The 23,236-nt window shown below is 53.1% G+C and overlaps 1 protein-coding gene across 7 annotated transcripts in view; it reads left to right on the plus strand.

Moving 5' to 3' along the window:
- Positions 1 to 3,646: 3,646 nt before the first annotated feature.
- Positions 3,647 to 23,236, plus strand: part of TET3 (tet methylcytosine dioxygenase 3) — a 111,997-nt gene continuing 92,407 nt past the window's right edge. For 3 of the 7 annotated variants that reach the window (XR_015137310.1, XR_015137311.1, XM_086327653.1), the window contains exons 1-3: positions 4,991 to 5,224; positions 6,024 to 6,750; positions 22,150 to 22,206. Coding sequence is in view for 3 of the 7 variants with exons in the window: in XM_086327653.1 (XP_086183779.1) it covers positions 6,448 to 6,750; positions 22,150 to 22,206 (360 nt within the window). In the remaining 4 variants the exon portion in view is untranslated. Of the gene's footprint in view, positions 4,018 to 4,990; positions 5,225 to 6,023; positions 6,751 to 10,143; positions 10,933 to 12,604; positions 12,742 to 21,724; positions 21,836 to 22,149; positions 22,207 to 23,236 lie in introns of those variants that run through there. The other 4 variants (XM_086327654.1, XM_086327658.1, XM_086327657.1 and 1 more) reach the window with 4 other exon arrangements.

A 23,236-nucleotide genomic window follows, 5' to 3' on the forward strand; every position in this document is an offset into this window, starting at 1 on the left:
TCCATTATGAAGGGGACGCTTGCATGTTCCTTGTAAGAGTAGAACAAGGAGTCTATTTGACTGAACCTAAATTCAAAATGAACTCACAGAAATAGCTGTAAAACACAAAAGCAGGGTTTCCCTGGTGGCACAGTGGATAAGAGTTCGCCTGCCAATGCAGGGGACACGGGTTCAATTCTTGGTCTAGGAAGATTCCACATGCCGTGTGGCAGCTAAGCCCATGCACCACTGAGCCCATGCTCTAGAGCCTGTACTCTGCAACCAGAGAAGCCATGCAAAGAGAAGCCCGTGCACTGAAACCAAGAGTAGGCCCACAACTACAGAAAGCACGCACAAAGCAATGAAGACCCAGTGCAGCCGTTAATTGATTAAAAAACACGAAAGCATTTGCTGAGTTATTCAAAAGCATAGTCTAGATAGTCTACATATGTCACACTGACTAGTGCACGTCCAAAAGCAATCCACTAACAAACCTCCCTTTCACCAAGAGCAAAATGCCAGTTTCTTCCTCCGGAATAGCCCTAGCACTAGTAGGCTAATTTCAAAGGTCCCCCCGACTGTAGGCCTAATTCTGCCATTTAGTAGTGGATGACCTTGGAAAAATTACCTCTTTGAGGCCTAGTTCCTTTATCTGAAAATGGTTATAGTAACAACAGGCTTCTCTGGTAGCTCAGATAGTAAAGTATCTGCCTGCAATTTAGGAGACTAGGGTTCGATCCCTGGGTCGGGAAGATCCTCTGGTGAAAGGAATGGCTACCCACTCCAGTATTTTTGCCTGGAGAATTCCATGGACAGAGGAGCCTGGCGGGCTACAGTCTATAGGGTCGCAAAGGGTCAGATACAACTGAGTGACTAAAACACACACACACACACATAATAGCTATGTCATAGAAAGAGAAGGAAAGTTACATTTACACATTTGGTATACTCTTCAAACAGACTGAGAAAGGGTATGGAAAGGAAAAAGGAAAGGTCTATGCAAATATAAGTTGATAATGTTTTTAACCAACACATGACCAAAGAAGAAACATAAAATGAACTTCCCAATGCCTTCAGTCTTTAAAACCAAGCTAAAGTGTGGACACTGGAGTGTATTTACATTTCTGCAAAAGGTCCCATAATACAAAGCTCATTCTTCAAATAGGACAAATTGCTTATTACCTAAAAGGGAAGGAGTGCCGTCAAATGCCTCAGAGGAGGTCAGTCACACTCAATCATTTGCTGGTTGGGCAACCACCCAGCAGTGGCGCTTCCACGCAGTGCCTTCCGGAAGAACCGCGCGCGCACATCCAATTATACCTCTTGTGCCCTTTGCTCAGTGCTGAATTCAGTTCAGTTCATCAATGGAAGCCCTACTTATTCCCCAGCCCCACCTCTATCCCCCTCCAGCGAAACGCCCCCTGCCAATTATGTAGTGCCAGCAGTCCTTTAAGCTTTTGCCTCTCCAGACGGTATTTCCCTTTCTAACCCTCGGGCCAGCGGCGCAACCAGGTCCTGACCATATCTGAGCGATTGCCTAAAAGGTTCAGCCCTCGGCCCCTAGGGGTGGGGCCCGCCAAGCCGGTTTATAAATGGAGCCTCCTTGGGTCCGCCTCCTCTAAGCGCCTCCGGCGTGATCTTGGTCGGCGCCTAGGTGCTGAAGTAGCTTCTCGTACGCTTCTCAAAGTTGAGGGTGCAACACCGGAAGGGCTTGTTAAAACAGAGCGCTGCGCCCCACCCCCAGAGTTTCTGCCTGAGTAGGTTTAGGGTGGGGTCCAAGAGCTTGCATTTCTAACAAGTGCCCAGGTGTCGGTGATGCTGCGCATCAAGGACCGCACTTAGCTTCTAGGCTGCCTGGAGACGGAGAGGCTCGCTGGCAACCTCCACGCCGGTCCCAGCTGCTCTACTGCCCTGAGCGCTGGTCTAGTAGGAATAACCCATCAGCACAGGAGGCTGCAGCCCTGGGAAGGCAGGGCCTGAGGAATTTGGATTTTATCTTAGGGGCCCCTGAAGGGTTCCTGCAGGTAGGAAGGCAAGCAGGAATAAACCTCGGAAGCCTGTGGGTGCTCGGTGTTACCAAGATATTTCATTCATCAGATTCTCCTGACCTCCTTTCTGCACTGAACATATATTGATTGTCTAGGTTTAGGGTTACAACGGTGAAAAGACAGGGTCCCAACCTTCCAAGGGCTTATAGTAACTAGGAGGGAAATGTGCAAACGATTACAATACAGGTAAGATAACTGTTTCTAGGGAGGCAGCGTCAAACTTCTGGAGAGAGTGGGTGGGACTCGGAGCCTGAGGAGCCGGAAGCCGTTTCATGTAAGAACTGGCATTTATGCAGAGACTTGCAGAATGAATGGGAATTTGGCAGGTAGAAGGAGAAACTGGGAAGGGGTTAAAGTGGGAAGGGTTAGGCAGACGGAATGAGCGACAAGACTGCTCAAATAGAAGTTTCCAGAGGGAGACTGGGAGCTTGTCTGGTGGGCAGCCGGTTTCCCTCCCGCTTCTCTGGTTGCTCCTCTGTCTCCTTTCTTTGCTGGCCTCTTGTCAGCTGCTGTCCCTCACGAGCTGGTGTTTGCCAGGGCTCTGGCCTGGCTGCCTTTCCCTCTCACTCTCCATGTCCATTCCTCCAAACGTGAGGCCTCCTGAGCTGCTCCCTGTTGGGGCCCACATGTGTTTCCAGCCCAAGCCTAGCCTCCTCCGTGCCACACAGATGTCCCCGGTGCCTCCTGTACTCTATCTTGGTGAGTGGGGCCCTCATCCACCTTGTTACCTAAGCCAGAGGATTTTGTGAAATGCCTCTTCCATATATAGCTGGTGAAGAGTGAACTGGCACAGTGAATTGCTGGTGCCATTCACCAAGACAGAAAACAAGAGGAAAGATGCCAGGCTCAAATTTTGTCTACAGTTCACTAGCTGAGTGACTTTGAGCAAATTAATCTATTCCCTTACCTGTACAGTGGGTTTCAAGATAGGCCCTACCTCAGAAAGTTGTTATATGGGTTTAACAATAATTGTTATTTATTAAGCACTGTGTTAAGTATTTTATGTGGATTCCTTCAGAGTTGATGAGTCTGAGGTCACTCTGCTATTACGTGCCAGAGCCAGGTCTGGAACCCACAGTTCGCCCCCTTCTTCATTGTCACACTATCTGGAGATTGTCTATCAAATAGGGAAATACTTTCAATATAATGTTAAGTAAAAAGTGGACAACAAATTGCGTAACCAGTGTGAGTGCAGCCATCTTTTAAAAAAAGGAAATACTCTAAAGACAGAAAATGCTAGAAGGAAATATAGCAAACGGTTAAATGTTGTATTGAGGTTATTTTTGTCTTCTAGTTCTCTATTTCCTGTGTTTTCTTTAATATATATAATTTTTACTAAAAATAAAATATTTAAAACATTAAACATTCATTACATTAAAAACAATTACAAGCCCACAAACTGTTCTGTTTGACTGGAAATTACACTCCACTGGTATCTCTTCTCAGTTCCAGTCTTAACTTCCCTGAACAGAAATTCTTTCCTACTCTCAAAGGCCGGAGTAGGAAGTAGGTATTGGAGCCATGTTCACACCCTCCCCACAGCTGACAACCTGGCCCCTCAAGGAGGCTGTCAAAATTAGGTCTGTGGGGAGGGAAGTTCCAGACAGAACGCGGGCTTCTCCTACCGCCTAGGGCTTTCTGGACAGCGCTGCTTGAGATCAATTACTTTTTTCTTCTTCTAAATAAGCGGCCGAATGCTCTTTTTCCAGTTCTGGCTGAGTCGTTAGCTTCAGCCCAGTGGTGACGCCTGCCAGGTACCTGGCTCGGTGAACACCGCCCAAACTGGTCAGGCTAGTCCTCCGTGGATGTTTCTGCCAGGACTTGCCTGTGTGTGTGTGTGTGTGTGTGTGTGTGTTGTGTTAGAGACCCACCCTTCTCCCCAGCAACCCAGGTAGGTGGAAGGTAGCTTCGGGGACCAGCCTGGCAGTGTGGCCAGATGGGTGGAGCTGAATTAATCTAACCTGGAATTTCAACTTGGCCTGAACAACAGGTGAGATGAAAAAAGCAGCAGAGAGAACGGGATGTTCGGCAACTTAGAAATACTCTTATGCCTTGCCCCTTGCCCCCTGGCTGGAAAACAGCCCAGGGTGACTTTTCAAAGTCTGCGCTGGGTTATAGGGCTCGACCCCTCGGAGGCTGTCCGAGCCCCTCCTGAACGCTGTCCTCCTCGGTTACCCTCCGCGACGTGCCCGTTCCCCCTCCTCTGGGAGGCAGGGCGGGGGTATCGGATTAGTCTTTGTTTTCGACGCGAAAGAGCCGAGAGCGGCGCAGGGGAGGCTCGCGATGGCAGAGCCCCGGGGTCCGCCTGGGTAGGGCGCTGGGCTGCGATCCCGGCGAAGGTTCCTGCCGGTTGGCCCTTGGCCTCTGTTCGCGGGGTATCCCCTCCTTGCCCGCTAGGCTGACTCGGTACGCAAACGCGCGATGTCCCCCATTGTCCTGCCTCGGAATGAGCGAGCGGCGGCCAGGAGAGGGGGGTCAGTGGGGCCCGGAGTTCAGGACTCCCAGGGGCACTGGGGCCGTCCCAGGCCGCTCGGGCCGCAGGGAGTGGCAGGAAGTGGGGACACCGAGGCCGGCTCGGCCGAGGGCCTAGGCTGGGAGCTCCGCGTGCCCCACCCCGCGCCGCCCGCCGCGCCCGCTCGGCTGCAGAAGCGCCGGAGGGCGGGGGCGGCCAACCCGAGGAGGGCGGCCGGGTCCCGGGAGGACCGACCGCGGGGGAGGGGAGGTACTGCAGGTGCAAAGGCGCGGCGTCCGGGCCGGGCCCTGCCCCCATCCACTTCAGGACCGCCCGCACCGTCCCCTCCCCCTCCACGGAACTCGCCCCCTCGCGCAGCCCCGAGCCCGGCGGAGGGGGCGGCGGCGGGGCCGGCGGGGCTCGGCGGGGCCGCACGTGCGCGCCCTCCCGGGCGGGGGAGTCCCCGGGCGAGCACGTGCCGCGGCGCGCGGGGGGCGGGGAGTCCCGCGGACGCCTTCATTGCTGCTGCTGCTGCCGCCGCGGCCGCCGCTGCCTCTTCCTTCCTCCTGCGCCGTCCCCTCATCGGCCCGGGCGGGGGGCTCCGTGCGCCGAGCTCGGTCCGGGCCAGGCGCTCCAGGAGGCGGGCGCCCCAGGCGGCGGCGGCGGCGGCCGCGACGGTGGTGGCGGCGGCGCGGGCCGGGAAACTTTGCCCCTTTGTGCGCTCCGCCCCGGAGGCGGCGGGCAGGTCGGTGCAGTCGGTGCCTTTCCGGCTCCGGAGTGGGGGAGGGGAGGCCGGGGGGGGGGGCCCGCAGGGGAGGGGACGGTCCGGGGGGGCCCCGCTACTTTGTTGCGGGAGACGAGGCGGGGGTGCTGCGGGTCATAGTGTAGCCGAGCCGGGCGGGGGCGGCGGGGCGGGGCGGGGGCTGCGGAGCCGCCGAAGCCGAGCGGCCGAGGCCCCAGAACAAAGGAGCCCGAGCGGCTGCGCGCGCGCGGCCGGGCCTGAGCCGGAGCGCGCCCCCCTCCCCGCGCCCCCTCGTTGGAGCGGGCCGCCCTCCAGGGTCCGGCCCGCAGGCTGGGCGGCCGGCGCGGGCTACCCCGGGCGCGCCCCACTCCAGGCCGCCTCTGCCCGGGACGCCTGGGCAGCCCCGCCGAGTGAAGCTCTCGGCAAACTTTATTTTGAAAGCTGTGCTCCCTTGGGGAAGGCCCAGCGACCTCCAGTGAGGGGCGTGTGGGAATTTTGGCAAAAGTCTCCCAAGCCTGTGGGGGTGGGGAAAAGGACAACTTTCTTAGACATCTCACCTTGACCGTCCCCTTAAATTCGCTGTCCAGGTTTCCTTAACACCCCGTCAGGCCCTCATCCTGCTCCATCAGGGAGAGGGTTGGCCAGTGTGCCCTGCCAGAGATTCTGGACAGAATTTCATGAGAGCAAGCCCGTTGTCTTCCCCCAACTTCTCTTTTCCCAGAAGCAGGAAGAGGTAACAGAAAGAGTGAAAGTTGTCCCCCAGCCCCGAGTGATGCGCTTCCCCTTTCTGTCTCTTTTCCAGGCTGCGCGCTGCCTTCTCCATCATTCTGACCCGGGAGAGGAAAAGCCGGAGGAGAACCTCCTCACCCTACCCTGCCCCCGTCACACACCCACCTGCCCACCTCATGCCTGGGTCCAGGGTGGGTGAGGGTGAAGAGCCCACCCAGCCAAGATGATCCCTTCTCTGGGGACTGCCGCTGATGTCCTCCCCCAGATCCCGGGCCCCAGCAGGTGGGAGAGTGGCCCCCAACTGAGTCCTGTCAGACTGCTGCAGAGGAGGTGAAGAGGGGTTGAGAAGAGGTGCCCGTCCCGCAGCCTGGAGCTACTTGCCTTCGCTCTGTAGATTTTGACTGCTTTAGGAAGAAGGACTTGTTGGTGGCCTTTGCAGGCAGGAAGCTGGACTGTGGCTCTGCCCCAGCACCTATGCCCCCACCTCTGGCAACGTCATGAGTCAGTTTCAGGTGCCCCTGGCAGTCCAGCCGGACCTGCCAGGCCTTTATGACTTCCCTCAGGGCCAGGTGATGGTAGCGGGCTACCAGGGGCCTGGGCTTCCAGTGGCCGGGACTGAACCCCAACTCCGAGGGGGTGGAGATGGGCGGAAGAAGCGGAAGCGGTGTGGTACTTGTGAGCCCTGCCGGCGGCTGGAAAACTGTGGGGCTTGCACCAGCTGTACCAACCGCCGCACACACCAAATCTGCAAACTGCGCAAGTGTGAGGTGCTGAAGAAAAAAGTGGGGCTTCTCAAGGAGGTAAGTTGGGTCTTGCTTGACAGCCTTGTTTCTTCCTTGAGGGTGCTGCATTTACAAGAGTCTTGCTGAAGACCGTTAAGCCATTCTCCCGTTTTGATCCTCCAGGTCCAACTTTCAGTGAGGGCTGTGAATAGGAGCATAGCTGTCTTTAGAAGCTGGTTCGGGCTAGTTTGCCGCGCTAACAATTGGTGGGAGGGTAACCAGGTTGCACAGGGCTTTGAGCTAGCACTCTCATCCCGGATGTTTGCATTTGACTTGGGACAGTGGTTTCCAGCTTTATCTTTAGAAGTTTTTTGTCTGGTTGAAGCCTCAGATATATTTCAAGGTCATGCTAATGCTTGGGTGATATGGGAGTGATGGTGTCAGGTAAGGGATGGAGGCTGATGGGTTTGGAAGGAAAAATTTGGAGTGATAGGGTAGTCTTACGCTGCCCTGATGGAGTGGGATGTTTTTTTCCCTAAATCTTTTTTTGGGTGCCATCCTTTTGGGGATGGTACCTAAAAATGTTTGGGAATTCAATGAGAAACCCATGGTTTGTGTTCCCACGCTAGACAGTACTTCTTGAGGTCAAGGACTTTTTATGCCTTGTGTTCTTAGGACCTGGCTCAGTTCCTTGGTGCGTCGGAAGCCCTCAGATGCTAATTGAATGAATGAATGAATGATGTGTGTTTGAGATGCTGTCAACCCCAGGAAGGAGTACTCCCTTAATTGGGAGTTGGGAGGGCAAGGGAGGGGAGGAGGAGTTGGAATGAGAACAGAGAGGGGAGAGGAGAGGCAGTGGCACTGCACTGTCCGTCTTTCCTTTGCATGCCGGTGGTGGGTTGCTGGCCGTGAGGCTGGTGGCAGCCGCCACAGCGGAGAGTTGGCAGAAGTAGGGACGAGTGAAGTGAAGCAGCTTGGGAGGAGAGCTGTAGCGGCCGAGGTCGCTTCAGGCAGCGGGACTCGCGCTGGACAGAGACCGAGGCCTGCGCTGTCCGTGGGGCTTCCCCGCTTTGCCCCTGATTTGTCCAAGGGATCGGACGACTCAGGTTCCCTCTCTGAGTCTGTCTTCTCCCTGGGGACGTGGAGGGGCTGTGCTTCTTGGCCTTTGAAGCCCTTTCCAGCTGGGCTGGAAACCGCTGTGCTTCTGGGAGCCGGGGCACCTGTGGCTTCGATGGGCTGGCGCCTTGCACTTGGGATTTCCCTGACCGCTGAGTGTCGGAGCTGTGCCGCCAGTTTGGTGGGGCCGTGGTCTTGTGGCTGGGAAGAAAGATCCAAGTGTTTGGGTCAGGAAAGTGGCCGTTGCTGGGATGTTTCTGCCCCTTCTCTCCTTCTCTTGTCTGCTCCCTGTGGAAGCTGCATATCACGGCCCAGGGATAGCGGATGGGTGCCCTGTTTCCCCAGTCTAAGGTTAAAGCAGACATCTGGATCACATCTGCAGCTCCCCACCCCAGCCTGGGAGACTGTGTGCAGCCCCTTTATGTTGCTGCTGTTTACGGGGGAGTTGGTATCCTGCTGGCCCAGTGCCCTGTGGGTCGTTTCTGAAAGAGGGGTGGGGTGGGACCAGGGGTAGGCTTCACTCCTGGGCATGAGAGCTCTTATTTCGGTATAAGGAGGACATGCCCCGTCTACTTTGTAAGGCTTGGTTCCTTTGCTTGCTTCCTTCTAGGGTTTATCTCCTTCTTTGCTGCCTTCCTCTCACTTCATTCCTCTCAAACCCTGGGGGATGAGCTTTCTGGGCTGGATGTTCCTAGAATGCGTGGCTCTTGTGAACCGTGTTTAAGTTCTTCTTTTGGCATCAAGGAGGTGCACCTGAATGGAAGGGGCTGGGAGTCTAGCCAGGGGCCTGTCATCCTTGTGTGTAAGCTGCTGCCCTGGATTGCCAGTGGTCGCGGTTAAGAGAGGAGGAATCTGGCTTGGCTGAGGCTTAGAGTCAAGCCCCTGGATGTTTACGTCTCTGCGGACCTTGCCACGGCCGGCTGGCTCTCAAGGCCCACAGGATTGGGGAAAACGCAGCTGGTGTCCTGTGGTTCCCCCCAGACAGAGGGTCCACATGCTTATCTGTGGACCAGTGCGGCCCCATGACAAGTTCTCTGGGTTTCTGCAGAAACCATGGGAAGGGGACAATGGAGTGAGCTTTGTCTTGAAGCTAACTTTGTTTGACTTAAAGACCAGAACTTTGTTTTAGGGATAGGTACTTTCTACTTTTTTGATGATTGAAAATATACTTTCTTTTATGGAATGGAAGTGTTGATAGAAAGTAGATCTTTTTTTTATTTTTATCTAAAAAACAGTCTTGGCAAAATACAGAATAGTAACTAGTGTCTCTCACCATAATTTTTTTTTTAATTGGTCTGTGAAGGCTAAGAGCGTGGGAACCACTGTCCAGGCAATACTGCATTTGACAAATGTATCGCTGGCAAAGCTGACAGGCCCTCTAGGCTGTTCCTGAGTGAGAGCCCAGGGAACCAGCCCGGCATTTACAGCCCCTAGGGGACTGCTGGGACCTTCACCACCAGGTCTGAGCGGCCATGTAAAGGAGGGGACATGTCCCAGGATTTGGGAGATTGGGAAAGGAGGAAACCTATCCCTTGGGAACAGAACTTTAGATCTTAGCCCCTGCTCTTCAGGTGGGACAAGACAGAGCGTCCCAGGAGCCTCCTGGGGGTCAGGCCCTCTCCCTGCATCCATGCTTCTCAGTGTCTCCCCTTTGGGCATCCTTTCTGCATGTCCATCCTGTCTCCACCTCCTCCAGCTTCCTTTGGGACTTACACAGAGCTGTCTGCTGACAGCTGCTTTGTGTCATCATGTAAGAGGGGGAACCTTATCTTGATTTTCTTGTCTCCTTCCCTGCTCCTCACTTTTTTACCCAGTGTGGGTAGGTGGTGCTACAGAGCCCCTCTAGTCAGAGACATTCCATATTTTAACTCTAGAGGCGACTCCCAGGCCTGTTCCTGTCCACCACAGAGGTAAGTGACTACTCGCGCCTCTGGGTAACACGCCTGCAGGAGTTCATTTCTGCAGCTGTGGTCTTCCTTCCTAGTCCCAGGAAGGCTTTAGATCCTAGGCTGATGTCAGAGGCTGTTTGACATCCTCATCCTTTTTTACCTGAGTGGTGGCTTGTAGAAAAGTAGGCTCTGGTGAGTGTGGAGATGCAGAGCCCAAAGTAAGTGCTATGCTGCTTATTCTCTTGAGCATTGTTTTCTTTTTTTTTTCCCCCTCACATGTCAGATGGGGTAACCCTTCTTTGTGAGGACTAATTGAGATAAAATATGCAGAATGTCTAGTACATGGTAGGTAATCAGTGCATGGTGACAAAACATTCCTAGAACATCTAGAAGAGAATTAATCTTTATGCATAAAAATTATATATGTTAGTCTCTGAGCTGTAATTGTTTATTAAATGTTTATTTCAAGACATTCCAGCTTACTCATAGAACTGTGGGGCCAGGCAAGAGGAGGGAGGAGTTTGCCAGCCTCTTTCCTCGGGGAGGAGACTGGACATCCAGGAGCGAGGAGCTGGTGTGGCCCAGGGCCTGACCGAAAAACTGCCCATGGGTGAGGGAAGTGAAAGTTTGATAAAGAGGGTAGGAGAAAAACTCCTTGTAAAAAAAAACTTCCTGGAAGTATGTATACATGAGGTTAGAAGCATGAGTGAGAAATAGAAATATATATGGTGTGTCTAGCCCTCAGCCAGGTGGATTTCGTGGCTGAAACAAAGCTCTAGGCCCGTGTTGAGAAAAGATACTTTGGAATTTGGGATCTCTCAACAGTATCGGAACACCTGACCAATTCTTGCCTCACCTGCTCCTGGCTCTGTCTTCCTGAAGATGGGCTGTGGGTGGGGTGAGGTGGGGGATGCTATCAGGAGGGTAGCGGTTCCCACCAGCGAAGGGAGAATTGATTGGTAAAGTAGAAGTGATGAGGCTCTTTAGAGACAGGGAGCCCATCTCAGCATTTGTGAATCCAGGGAGACACCTGGGCAGGGAGTGATGTTGGCCGTAGACTTCAGAAAATTGTTTTTCAGATGTAAACAGTTTTAAACCCCATGGCTACAGACTCTAAAAGGGAAGTTAGCTGGAGGGATAGGATTGCTTTATACAAAGAAAATGCTGACTCAGCAGTCCCAAATGGGGCCCTAAGGAGGAAGGTGGTGGGGGCTAAGAGCTGGACCATCTGTGTGGCTGCTTGGGCAGCTGTCTGGTGAGTGCAGATGGTGAAAGATGATGCTTTTTACATGGAAAGGGGGTGCGAGTCAACGGTAGTCTGACCCTTTAAGAAGAATATTAGAGACTCCAGTGGCCAGAATGTGCTGAGATGGTGGAAGATGCTCAAGACAATAATAGTCTTTTATATGTTCCCAGTACAACACAGAAGGAAAGGGTTTGGAGCAGAACTGGTGACAGAGAGAAGCCTTTGGAGCAGAACTGGTGACAAAGAGAAGCCCCTAGGTCCCTGTTGTGTCGGTATAAACTGTATAAACTGTTATAAACTGGGGAAAGGATAAACCATGGCATGTGTGGTTAGGGAGGGAGAGACAGCTACCCTACCTGAATCTGAGTTATCAGCTCCCTACTATACACCTTCAGGTATGCCCATGGAATGGCATCATTGTGGAATTACATGATGATTGGGAGAGAGCCGGAAGACCAGAGACAGGTAGAAAGTTCAGTTTTTCAAAGATATGCTGGAAATTGTAAACCAGTGTCAGTTTTTGACCATTCAAGAGCAGATTTCTAAATTAGTGATTTTTCATTTACGGCTGTGCTGGGTCTTTGTTGCTGTGCGGGCTCTTCTCTAGTGGTGGGCGGGGGCTGCTCTCCAGTCGCGGCGCATGGGCTTCTCACTGCAGTGGCTTTCTTTGTTGTGCAGCATGGGCTCCAGGGCCCGTGGGCTCAGTAGTTGTGTCGCATGGGCTTCGCTGCTCTGTGGCGTATGGAATCTTCCCAGATCAGGGATCAAACCCCTGTCCCCTGCATTGGCAGGCAGACTCTTAACCACTGGACCACCAGGGAAGTCCTAGACGAGCAGATTTTTTAAAAGGTGGTTCATGAGATTTAGAAAGACAAACGGTGGGCTCGGGGATCCCTGTGGTTCTCTACAAAGCAACTCAAGTCAAACCAGTGGGCCTGGATTTCTGCAAATAAATGATAGTGCTTCCTTCTAGCGTCATAGATCAGAGGGCCAGTTTTTTATCTAAAGTCATTCTGAAGAGGCGGAGAAAGCAACGGCAACCCACTCCAGTACTCTTGCCTGGAAAATCCCATGGACGGAGGAGCCTGGTAGGCGGCAGTCCATGGGGTCGCTAAGAGTCAGACACGACTGAGCAACTTCACTTTCACTTTTCACTTTCATGCATTGGAGAAGGAAATGGCAACCCACTCCAGTGTTCTTGCCTGGAGAATCCCAGGGACAGGGGAGCCTGGTGGGCTGCCGTCTATGGGGTTGCATGGAGTCAGACACGACTGAAGCGACTTAGCAGCAACAGCAGCATTCTGAAGCGGACATAGGTATAATTACCCTGTTCAGAATTTTACCAACCAGTATGGATCAGGGATTTTATGTTGGGATCACCTGGATCCCACTTCTAGGGATTCTGTCAGTAGTTTGGTTGTTCTGGGGAGGACTCCAATTGGGCTGGTGCTCCGCCAGGTATATCTAATGTGTATTTAGAGTGGAACTCCTCTGACTCAGATGAGAGCTGAGTTGATGGGCACTCACTAGGACTGCACGTTGCTCACCTGAGTCTTAGGGGACCTGAATGGATTACAACCATGTTTCCACCTTGCTGATCAGTAGACTGGCAGAATCAGCATCACCTGGGAGCTTGTTAGAAACGCAGACTCTCAGACCTTACATCAGACTTACTGAATGAGAGCCTGCACTTGAACCACATTCCCAGGTGATTTGTATGTCCTTGAGAGTTTGAGGAGCTGGTCTGTGGCACTTCTGTGAGTGGAGAAGGGGGTAAGGCGTGGAAAAGGGGACAGAAACAAGTCTTGATGAACACAGGTAAAGTACTCCCATTGCCAACAAGAGTAAGGAGGGTGACCCAACCTATTTTTTACCCTGTAGGCCAGGGAGACAAGAACATCTTGAGATTTACTCCATGTTTCTTCTTGTTTTTCTGGAGTCCATTTCAGTCTAGTCTTACGAGCTATCAGTAACCCTTTAAGAACTTGTGTGTGTGTGTCTATGAGTGTGTGTATGTGTGTATTCTGAGAACAGTTGGAAAAGGGCTCTCAGAAGATGTTTGCTGCTCAGCAGCCTGACTTGGGACATGGGAAGCCCATGAGGGAGTAGTAGCTCGTGGTAGCTGGGAATGGCAGGAGCACATCCATAGAACTCTGGGTTTCATGGAAGGGCCTGGAGGGTTAGGAGCAGAAGAGATGTGTGCCCTCTAGCTCGGATGTAGGTAGGAGCAGGTATGATCAGTGGGTAGGTGTATGGTCGCAGTAGTAGTGGTGATGCGATATTGAAGCTGAATGGTGAAACACGGGTAAAGGAGATTGGGGCAGTCTGGAAGAGTGGGATTCAGCAAAACTCAACAGAATTTAATCGGGGTAAATCCAAAGTCCTGCACGTATTTTTAAAAAAGAAAGAAATGTACAAGTAAGGATCCCTGGCTTCCCAGCAGGTAGGAAGAGCTGAAACTCTAAAAGGTGTGTTGAAAGCCTGTCTCTAGGAGCTCTGTCAAAGTGGTCACATGCAAGGCAACTGAAAAAGATGGTTGTTCAGCTTGGAAATGAATAAGTAGGGGAACTCAGGCTAAGATGAGTCCTATGTGGAAGAGGGAGTTAGTTCCTTTGTGTCGGGGAATGTGCAGAACTTTTATTCAGTTCAGTCGCTTAGTCGAGTCCGACTCTTTGCGACCCCATGAATCGCAGCACGCCAGGCCTCCCTGTCCATCACCAACTCCCGGAGTTCTCTCAGACTCACGTCCATTGAGTCGGTGATGCCATCCAGCCATCTCATCCTCTGTCGTCCCCTTCTCCTCCTGCCCCCAATCCCTCCTGGCGTTAGAGTCTTTTCCAATGACTCAACTCTGCGTGAGGTGGCCGAAGTATTGGAGTTTCAGCTTTAGCATCATTCCTTCCAAAGAACACCCAGGACTGATCTCCTTTAGAATGGACTGGTTGGATCTCCTTGCGGTCCAAGGGACTCTCAAGAGGCTTCTCCAACACCACAGTTCAAAAGCATCAATTCTTCGGTGCTCAGTTTTCTTCACAGACCAACTCTCACATCCATACATGACTACTGGAAAAACCATAGCCTTGACTAGAAGGACCTTTGTTGGCAAAGTAATGTCTCTGCTTTTGAATATGCTATCTAGGTTGGTCATAACTTTCCTTCCAAGGAGTAAGCGTCTTTTAATTTCATGGCCGCAATCACCATTTGCAGTGATTTTGGAGCCCAGAAAAATAAAGTCTGACACTGTTTCCACTGTTTTCCCATCTATTTGCCATGAAGTGATGGGACCAGATGCCATGATCTTAGTTTTCTGAATGTTGAGCTTTAAGCCAACTTTTTCACTCTCCTCTTTCACTTTCATCAAGAGGCTCTTTAGTTCTTCTTCACTTTCTGCCATAAGGGTGGTGTCATCTGCATATCTGAGGTTATTGATAATTCTGGCAATCTTGATTCCAGCTTGTGCTTCTTCCAGCCCAGTGTTTCTCATGGTGTACTCTGCATATAAGTTAAATAAGCAGGGTGACAATATTAGAGCATAGCAATTATAAGCAGGTAGACTGAGTGCATGTTTGAAAAAAAGAGTTGTCTAACGTTTATAGCTGTTCCAAAACTGAAGAACCAGTCTTGTTTGTGCCTGCATAGGTCTTTGTAGAGGCTGGGATGTTATGAAGACGTCCTCTATCAGGTGGGGGCTTCCTCATGTGGTGGTCTCTTGCTCCAACTATGTAAGGTGTAGCATATTCCTTAGACAACTACATTGCAGATAAAACCTTGTTCTTAGTCCATGAAGTTTTTGGTCGATCTCTAGACCTAATCTCAGAGTTGGGTGGGAATATGGTCTGTGAACTTTCTGAAAATTTCAGCCAAGTGTGTGAATGTGCAGGGGTGTTTTTTCTCAGGGGAGAGGGTTCATGGTTTTCAGCAAATTCTCAGGACTGTTTATGACACCCCAAATTTAAAAAGTATGCTCTACCTGCGCTGTCTGATAAGGATGCCATTAGTTATGTGTGGTTACAAAAATTAAATTTAATTAACATGAAATTCAGTAACTCAGTCACACTGGCTGCCTTTCAAGTGGCTTGTGTGTTAGATATATAAATATGTGTGTGTGTGTGTGTGTGTGTGTGTGTGTGTGTGTGTTTTATCTGTGTGGGTAATTCTACTGGACATGTAGTTTTCCTCCGTGGTCTCTAAACCCTCACTGAAGCCTGTTTCTGGGTAGGGGAAGTAGCTATCCTGGTTGGCTATTCTTGGGAGGATTTTTTGGGTTAGGATCCTTGTTCCCCTGCCAAGGTAAGTGGTGAGAGGGATAAGGAAGTTGGGTTAGGGTTCCTGTTCCCAGGGGCAGTGCTTTTTTGGGGGGTTCTAACCCAACGCAAAGCTTATTGCTTCTCATTGAAGGCTTGAGCCATGTTTAAATTATCTGCTATGGGGAAAAACAATAGGAATGAGGGGTGGCTCCCTATTCAAAGACACTTTCTGAAACTCCCTAGGGGGAGGTGACTCTCCCACCCTCACTCGTGCCCAGCAGCCCTGGTGAACCTTGTCTGAGTGTTCTTGCTCTGGCACGGACCCCACCCTGAGTCAGCAGCTGGCTCTCTGCCTTGGGCCTCTTGTTCTGGAGGAGGCAGTGTGGGGACTGGGTGAGCTGAAAGACCACTCTGGGGGGCGGGGGTCTCAGGAGTTGTCACTGATTCCCCTCCCCATCCCTTCTTTACAGCTCCCTTGTGGATTGAGGGCAGCATGCTCAGCAGGACAGAGGGTGTCGGAAAGGAACAGGACTCCTTTATCTGCCTTGAGCCCTGCCGCACTTTGGCTGGGAGAGTCCTTTAGGGTGGCGTTAGGCCTCAGCCTGAGTGTGTCTGTGCAGGGCGCAGCCTGCTGGCACACCTGGGGTGGACACACCCCCCCGTGGCCTTGTCTCCTGTCATTTGCCTAAGAGATCTGATAACCTGAGTTTTTATTAGTCATTGAGGGAGGGGAAAATAAAAGTCGGCACTCAGTGTGGGGTAACTGGCCAGGCCTTCGGTGATCTCTGGGGGGTTGCTCACTTGCTTTAGGGCGCTCGAGCTCTGTTCCTGAACTGCTGGTTCTGACCTGTACGCATTCCAACTCCATTGTGCCCACCTCCCCACAGCTGGCCAGGGCATCCGTGGACAGAATGGTGCGCCTCCCACTACTGGTACAGACCAATTCCTGATGCTCCAAATGAAAAGGGAGTTGTATGAGGTAGACTCATTTGGGCCCATTTATCAGAATGCATGTACCCGCTAGCCCCCTACCCCATTTAATTACTGCCAGAGGAATCCTCAGGAAGGGGTGTGGAGATGCTGAGTCAGAAATAAGTGACAATGTACCAAACCAGAGTCTGTTCCCTTCTGAGTCTTTCTTGTGGGAAGGACACTGAGTGGCTCTCTCTGGTCTCATTTTGTTTTTTTTTTTAATGTTTTTATTTTATTCTTTTGGCTGTGCTGCATGGCATGTGGGATCTTAGTTCCCAGACCAGGGGTGGAACCTGCACCCCTTTCATTGGAAGCACAGAGTCTTAACTGCTGGACTGCCGGGGGCGTCCCAGTCTTTTGATTGACTGCTCTGCTCTTTAAGGGTAGGCTCCGGGTGCCCTGGTTGATGCTGGGAATGATCCTGGAGCCCTAGAGGAGAGAGAGAATGGCATCTTCTCATGGGGAGGCTGTGTCCAGTCTGGACGGCTGACAGTGCAGGATGGGGTGGGGCGCTGAGAGCCAGTGAGAGGAGAGCTGGTGCTAGAGGGATACGGAGGAGAGGTACCTTCCTGGAGTGTCTCCTCGGTCCCTGGCCCTCCTGTGTCCCCTGTGCCGGGGGAGGGCACTGGAGTCACTTTAGTTTCTGGAGGCAGGATGTCACCCGCTTTGACTGGTAGACTGCAAGTTGCCTTCCCAGCCTCCTCCTGCATATCACAACTGGCTGTGTGGGGTGCTGCGCTGAGCCTGAGTTGGCGGTAAAGGGGAGGCAGCATTTACTCTGTCCTTAATGAGCTCACAGTCTGGGCAGGGAGACAAGCGTGGCAACAAATAATTACAGAGCAGTCTGGTAGGGCTACAAGGGAGGGATGCCTTAGGGGCAGAGACCAGTCTTAGTCACTGTTAGGCCAAGAGAGCCCATCATGGAAGGAAAGGGACCTGTTTTGAGAGTTTCAGCAGAGTGATATGTGAAGGATGAGGTGGGGCTTCCAGGAGGAGGGAGGCATCTCCCCTGAAGCTGAGTTGTACAGAGATGCTACTCAAATGCTCGAGACTGGTGGCAGGGGTGTGAAAGGACATAGACGGACCACAGGGCGCCAGCTGAGGGTGTTCATGAATCTTCAAGGTGGAAGATAAGACGTTTTGTGTTAATTACTCTTAGAAGGCTTCCCCTGGGGCTGTCCCCAGGTTTCTAAACCACTCACTATTCCTGTCTCACCTTCTCAATAACCAGTTAAGTTTCTGTTATTCTGTCATTCCAATTATTTGCTTGGGTCCTGGGACATTTGATGGCCCAAAACTGTTGAATATGGAGTGGGGAGACCCTGACGAAGTTCACAGAATATAAGATGTTCTTAGAAGCATTTAGCACGGCATGGGGGTTTGTGGGCAGAGCCACGACTGCTGCCTGCCAGCCTGGGGGGTCTGGGTGCGTCTGTTTGTTGGCATGGAAGTGTCCAGGTAGAGTCACTGGCTGGCTGTGTTTTCCCTCTGACATCACCGGGTGCCCGAGTTCAGTCTGGTTCTCCTGCATCTCCAGGGAGGAGCGCCTTTTCTTCCCTTGCTGCTGTTCTTCCACCTCCTCGGCTTTCTCCTCCCCACGATTGCCGTTGACACAGACTTCCGCTGCCAAAGCTAATTGTGAGGCCCGATCAGTGAATGAAGGCAAAGGCAGTTCCCATGACAACCGCAAAGAGTTTCAAATATAGGGGATGATGTGTGTGTGATGGGCTGCAATTACTTGGGTGGAAATTGATGCGTGGACACCAGTGACTTCAAACATAGGCTCTGAAGGTGGAGGGGGTGTTGGGTTTCTTTGGCAGGATCCTTTGTGCAGTGGAGAGGGAAGGGAAGGTCACAGACTTCCCCCACATTGGATTCCAAGTGCCTTCAGTGTATGGAATGCTGGGCAAAGAAAAAAAAAAAAAAAAAACCAGGGCTTTGAAGAGGCACGACTCTAGCCATTCTGGTTGGAGAGGCAGGATACACAGACAAATAGCAGTACCAAGTGTCAAATGAGAAACACTGGAAGTGTGGTCAGCTGGCAGAGGACTCGGGTAACCTGAGAAGGCTTCCTGGAGGAAGTGGGGCTTGAACTGAGCATTGAAGTAAAGCCCTGTGGGGAGTGACCTTGTTCAGGACACAGCCATGGCAAGGCAAGAGAAGTCGTCCATCTACCCCCTGCCAACTCTAGAAGAGGTAGGTTGATAAAATCATAGAGCTACACAGAACAGCACCACCTGTATTGCTGCCAGTGAGGGAGTGAAGAGGGCCCAACTCAGTCTCCTAATTTCTCCATCTGTAAAATGGGCGTTAATAATTCCTATGTCATTGGTTTGTTTTGAGGGGTAAATAAGATACGGTACATCATGCTTCAGTTATGGGGCTTGGCATGGGGTTGCTGCTTGGTTGATCCTCCTATAAAGCCCCCCAAATCTGTTTCTGGATGCATCCCCATTTCTTAGTCTTTATATATTTGTGTGGGTTCTGGCCTGTGAGGATCTGTATTTCTGAGGTTCTCTGTGTTGGGGTATTTAGTGGGTTTTGAGAATGAGTTAATCCATTCACCTCTTCTCTAGTGGAGAGAGCTGTGACTCCATTTCTCCTGCTGGGAGTGCAGTGGGGTCTACGGGTCATGATGGAAAGTGGGGAGAGACCTTCAGCCCCTATGAGGGGGGGTCCCAGTTACCTTTGGGTTGGTCACTGTGAAGCCCCAGATACAGAAAGAGGGGCCGATAGAGAGTAGAGGGGATCAGGTGTGAAGTGTGGAGAGTGTCCCTGCTGGAGGCAGGGTGGTCCCGGGATGCGCCTCTGTGACTCCTCGGAGCCCTAGCATTCCAGGTGTTTCAGAACAGGGCAGGAGGCCAGCGTGGGATGGAGGTGGTTGCAGGTGCACTGCCTTAGGGGCCATGGGCTCTGCTAGTGTGTCTGCAGGCTGCCAGGGGGTGGGCTGGGACCTGCAGTTGGGGTGGGATTTAGTTAGCACGGGGTGGGGTGGTGGTTCGAGCAGAGAGTCAGGGTGGCTTGCAGCCTTGTGAGGAAAACGTGTGCTGGCTGAACAAGGCTGGGTCTTGGCTATAGTTCAGGTGGCAGGTCCTCTCCCAGGAGAGCAAGTGTTCCTCTGATCTCTGGGGACCTCAGAGAACAGACCGACCTGGAGAGTGGCTTCTGCATCTCAGTGCCCAGCCCCCTGCCCTTCCACCCTCCTTGTGTAGAAACTCAGCTCAGCACATTCCACCTCTGTGCAGAGCCTAGTGAGTGGGGAAGATAGGGCCCCTGCCCACGTGGGAGAGACGGCCGTGTAAATAAATAACTGTACTTGGTGTGACTGCTCTAGAAGAGGCCCGGGGAGGAGTGGGGTGAAGCTCATGGGGGCTAGATGAGCTGGGAAGGGAGCAGTGGGAGGTGACGTTTGGATTAAGCCTTGTACCGTATTTGCCAGGTGGGGGAGAGGCAGGGGAACCTAGGCAAGGAGCAGCATTGCCAAGTCTCTGAGGCATGAAAATATTACTATTCTCAGACCCATAGCTTAAAGGGAAGTAGTGTGGTTCAAGTGACCCCATCCTTCTTTGCATTTCCCTGAGGTAGGCTGGGAGGGAGGGCTTAAAGAACTGGAATGAGACATGCCTGGCTTGGAATTCTAGCTAACCACTCACCAGCTGTGTGTTGACGGGCAAGTAACTTAACATCTCTAAGCCCATTTCCCCATAAGGTCGTGTGTGGAGTAAGTCAAATGAGATGCTCCCACAGTGTGCTGGCACCGGGCCTGGTACGTAGCAGGGGCTTGATAAACTGTGGCAGCCGGAGCAGCAACAGTATTGATCGTTATTATCCAAGCAGTGTTAGTTGCTCTTATCCAGCAGCAGACTGTGTTTGCGGTGGGTGGGTGGGGCAGGGGTTTTGGGGACCAGGATAAAGGAGGGGACCTCGCTGGGCCTGGCCAAGGTCAGAGCTAAGGGGAGCAGAAGCACACGGCTCAGGACAGTGCCCCTTGGCCTGCTTCGTCACCCTCCTTCCTCCCTGCCCTAGGGAGGAGCCCAGGAGAGCTGCCCTCTGTCCCCAGAGGCGAGGCAGGTGTGGTCCCTGGCACCTCCTGGAGTCTCCTCGCCAGAGGCCAGCTTTGCTGTCTCTCCTAGGACAGCTTGTCCCATTCTGAGTGCCCCCTTGGAGCTTCAGGGACGGGCATAATTGGGCCGATGTGGTGGAGTTGGTAGCAGAGCACAGCACCGAACGCTCTCACACACCTAACTAGTCCTGCAAGCCACACCTGTGAGTCAGAAGTGGCACACCATGGCGCTCAGAAACGAAGCGTGGTGGTGGAGCACCTTCACTGTGGCAGGCGCTGTGAGGCATTTCTTCAGACTCCTCATAACTGTGTATGAGGTAGATGCTATGGCTCATGAGCAGTACTAATCTATAAAATAGAACTACAAATAGGCTGAGAGAGATAAGGTACCACCACCAAGGTCCTGCGGCTGGATAGCGGAGCCACGGAGCCAGGAGCTGACCCAGATGCATGAGTACCAGAGTCCATATGATGGTTCCCTTCCTAGAAGGTGGAAACTCTGGGGTGTTGGCTACAGGGAGGGCTTGGGGTGAAGCAGGATATCTCTTGGGTTGCCTAGGAACTGCAGGGCTTTCCTCTCCCCATTCTGTTCTCCTTCAGTCTCCTGGGCGTTGCAGCCTTCAAAGGCTCAGAGTCTGGGCTGCCTCCTCTCCTCCGCCTTTCCAGGGGATGGGGAGCCCTGAAGTCTGGGTGTGCCACCTCCCATGGCCTTTCTGAAAGAGGAGGAAACATTGCGAATGGTGGTGGAGGCAATGCTGTCTGGAGGGGGTGGCCTGTGTTCAAGCTGCAGGGATGAGCAATAGTAGGGTGAGGTGTAGGTGTTTGTGAGCAAAGGAGGGCAAGTCTGACTTGGTGAGGCTTTGAGCTACAGGCAGTGTTGGCTTCGAGAGGAAATCTGTTGATGGGAAGTGGGGAGGAGACGACTGCATAATGGTTGAGAGTCTGGTCTTTAGTGCGGGACAGCCTGGCTTGGAGTCCCAGAGCTGTTGCTTTCTAGCTGTGTCACCTTGGGTAAGTTACTTCACTTATCTGACCTTATTTCCTCATCTGTAAAACGGGGTAAAAGGTTCACACTTCAAGGCTTTTCTTTTCCTTGGAGGATTGCAGGGGCTGTTGCTTTTATCATAGTGCCTGGCACTGTCCTAGCTGCTGCTAGGATGAGGCAGTTTGCTGGTGTCCTAGGGCCAGAGAGCGGCCTGAAGGGGAATCCCGCCAGCGTCTGCTCGACCCCGAGCGCAGTCAGTCTTTGACCCTGGAGATGCAGAGGATGCCTCTGGGTATTACCTTCGGGTCCTCGACTCGGAAGGAGGCGGGGGTGCCCCGGGATCCCCAGCCTGCCGGGGAGCGGCGGCGGGCCTGGGCCGCAGCCAGCCCGGCTCCGCGGCACCCTTGGCGGTGCCCCCGCCTCCCGGCCGGGCAGGTCCAGCCCCCGGCGGCCCTGCCCCCGCCCGGCCGGCCGCGGGGATTGGCTGGCGAGCGCGCCGCCCCCTCCACACCAGCCTCGCCGGCGGCGGGGAGGGGAGCCAAGCCGGCAGCTGGCCGCCGCCGCCTCTGCAGTGCCTCCCTCCGTGCGCTCCGGCGGGGATAATGGGAGGCCCGCCGGCCGATGCACCAGAGGAGGCCGGCCGAGGTAGAGCGGGCAGGGCAGGGAGGGACGAGGCCAGACCGGACACAGGAGGAGGGGCCGAGCCCTCCTGGATCTTGGGAGGGTGGATAGGGGAGAAATGAAAACAAAAACACTCTTGAAGGCGAATGAGTCCATCCACCGCGCGTCTGGGTGGCAGCTGGAGGCAGGAAGATGGTCCCTGCTATCCTTTCTTTCCGAGGCCCCCCTGCCTTCCCTTCTCCCCCCTTCCCCCGCAGCGTGCTGGGAGTGCAGCAGAAGGACTTTGCTGCTTTCCTGGTGGTGGCCTGGCTTATCAGTCTCTCCGGCTTCTTTTGCAGGTGGAAATAAAGGCTGGTGAAGGAGCCGGGCCGTGGGGACAAGGAGCTGCTGTCAAGGTACCTGGTGTGTGTGGTGTGTGTGTGTGTGTGTGTGGTAGAGGTGAAGTGTTTGACTGGATTGGATAAAAATAAAGGGTCTCCTCTGGTGATCCCTTAATCTCCCACTGTGTGTGTAGCAGCAGCTGAGGGGGAGGGGCGGCGGGGGTGTAGGCGGCCAATGAATTCTCAGGCCTGTGTGGGTTTTGTTTGGATTCTTTTTGCTTTCTCAGCTGGATGGTTTGGGTGCAGTTGGGATTGGGTTGGTTGAACTGTTTTTTTTTTTTTTTTAAGACACACAACCCACTCCCCACCCTTGCCTCTGGAAATCTCTCGAGAATGTCCCTGGCACTGTTGGTTTGCATCCAATCTGCAGAAATCCCCGGGGTGGGGGTGGGGGGACGGTGGAGGGGGGGGGGGGAGTTGCGCTCCTGAGTCTGAAGCTGATAGGGTGTCATTAGTCATGCTGCTGTCACCATGGAGATGGCTGGAGAGGAGAGGAGGTGGTGGGGGTGAGGATATTTTGGGTAGGGTGGGGGCTGATGCAACATCATGACTGGGAATCCTGCAGGCAGTGGGCTGCTGTTACTCTGTGCAGATGGGTGTCTGGGGGACTCGGAAGGGAATGTTACCAGGTGCGTGGGAAGTGGAGAAGGGGACACTGAGCTTCTCCATGTGGTTGTCTTCAGGCCAGGGCTGGGGTATTTGGGGCAGGGCAGAGTTTGTGGAATATAAGCCATTATGAGGAAACACAGATGTTCTTCCCTGGTTGGCAAAGGCCAGGATCAGTAGGTTTCCTTGGGCTTTGCCCTGTTTTCAGGGCTGGGGATCTGCTGTGAGTTTGGGATTACTCAGCAGTATCTTCTGCTGGCCCAGAGTGAAGAAAACAGAGCAAGAGGCAGCTCAGAGTGGCTGCCTCTCAGGTGGAGAGCAGAGAGAGGCTGGGGAAAGAGAGTAGGGACAGGTGGGAGGCAGGACAGGATGGGACTTCTCCTAGGAGAGTGGAACTCTTTCCTGCTCCTGCCTCAGCGCTGTCTTCCCCTTCAGCCCC

Source organism: Bos grunniens, chromosome 11, assembly GCF_055505025.1.
Source record: "Bos grunniens cultivar Pamir isolate PY7600 chromosome 11, Bosgru_T2T1.0, whole genome shotgun sequence".
Classification (NCBI taxonomy): Eukaryota; Metazoa; Chordata; class Mammalia; order Artiodactyla; family Bovidae; genus Bos; species Bos grunniens.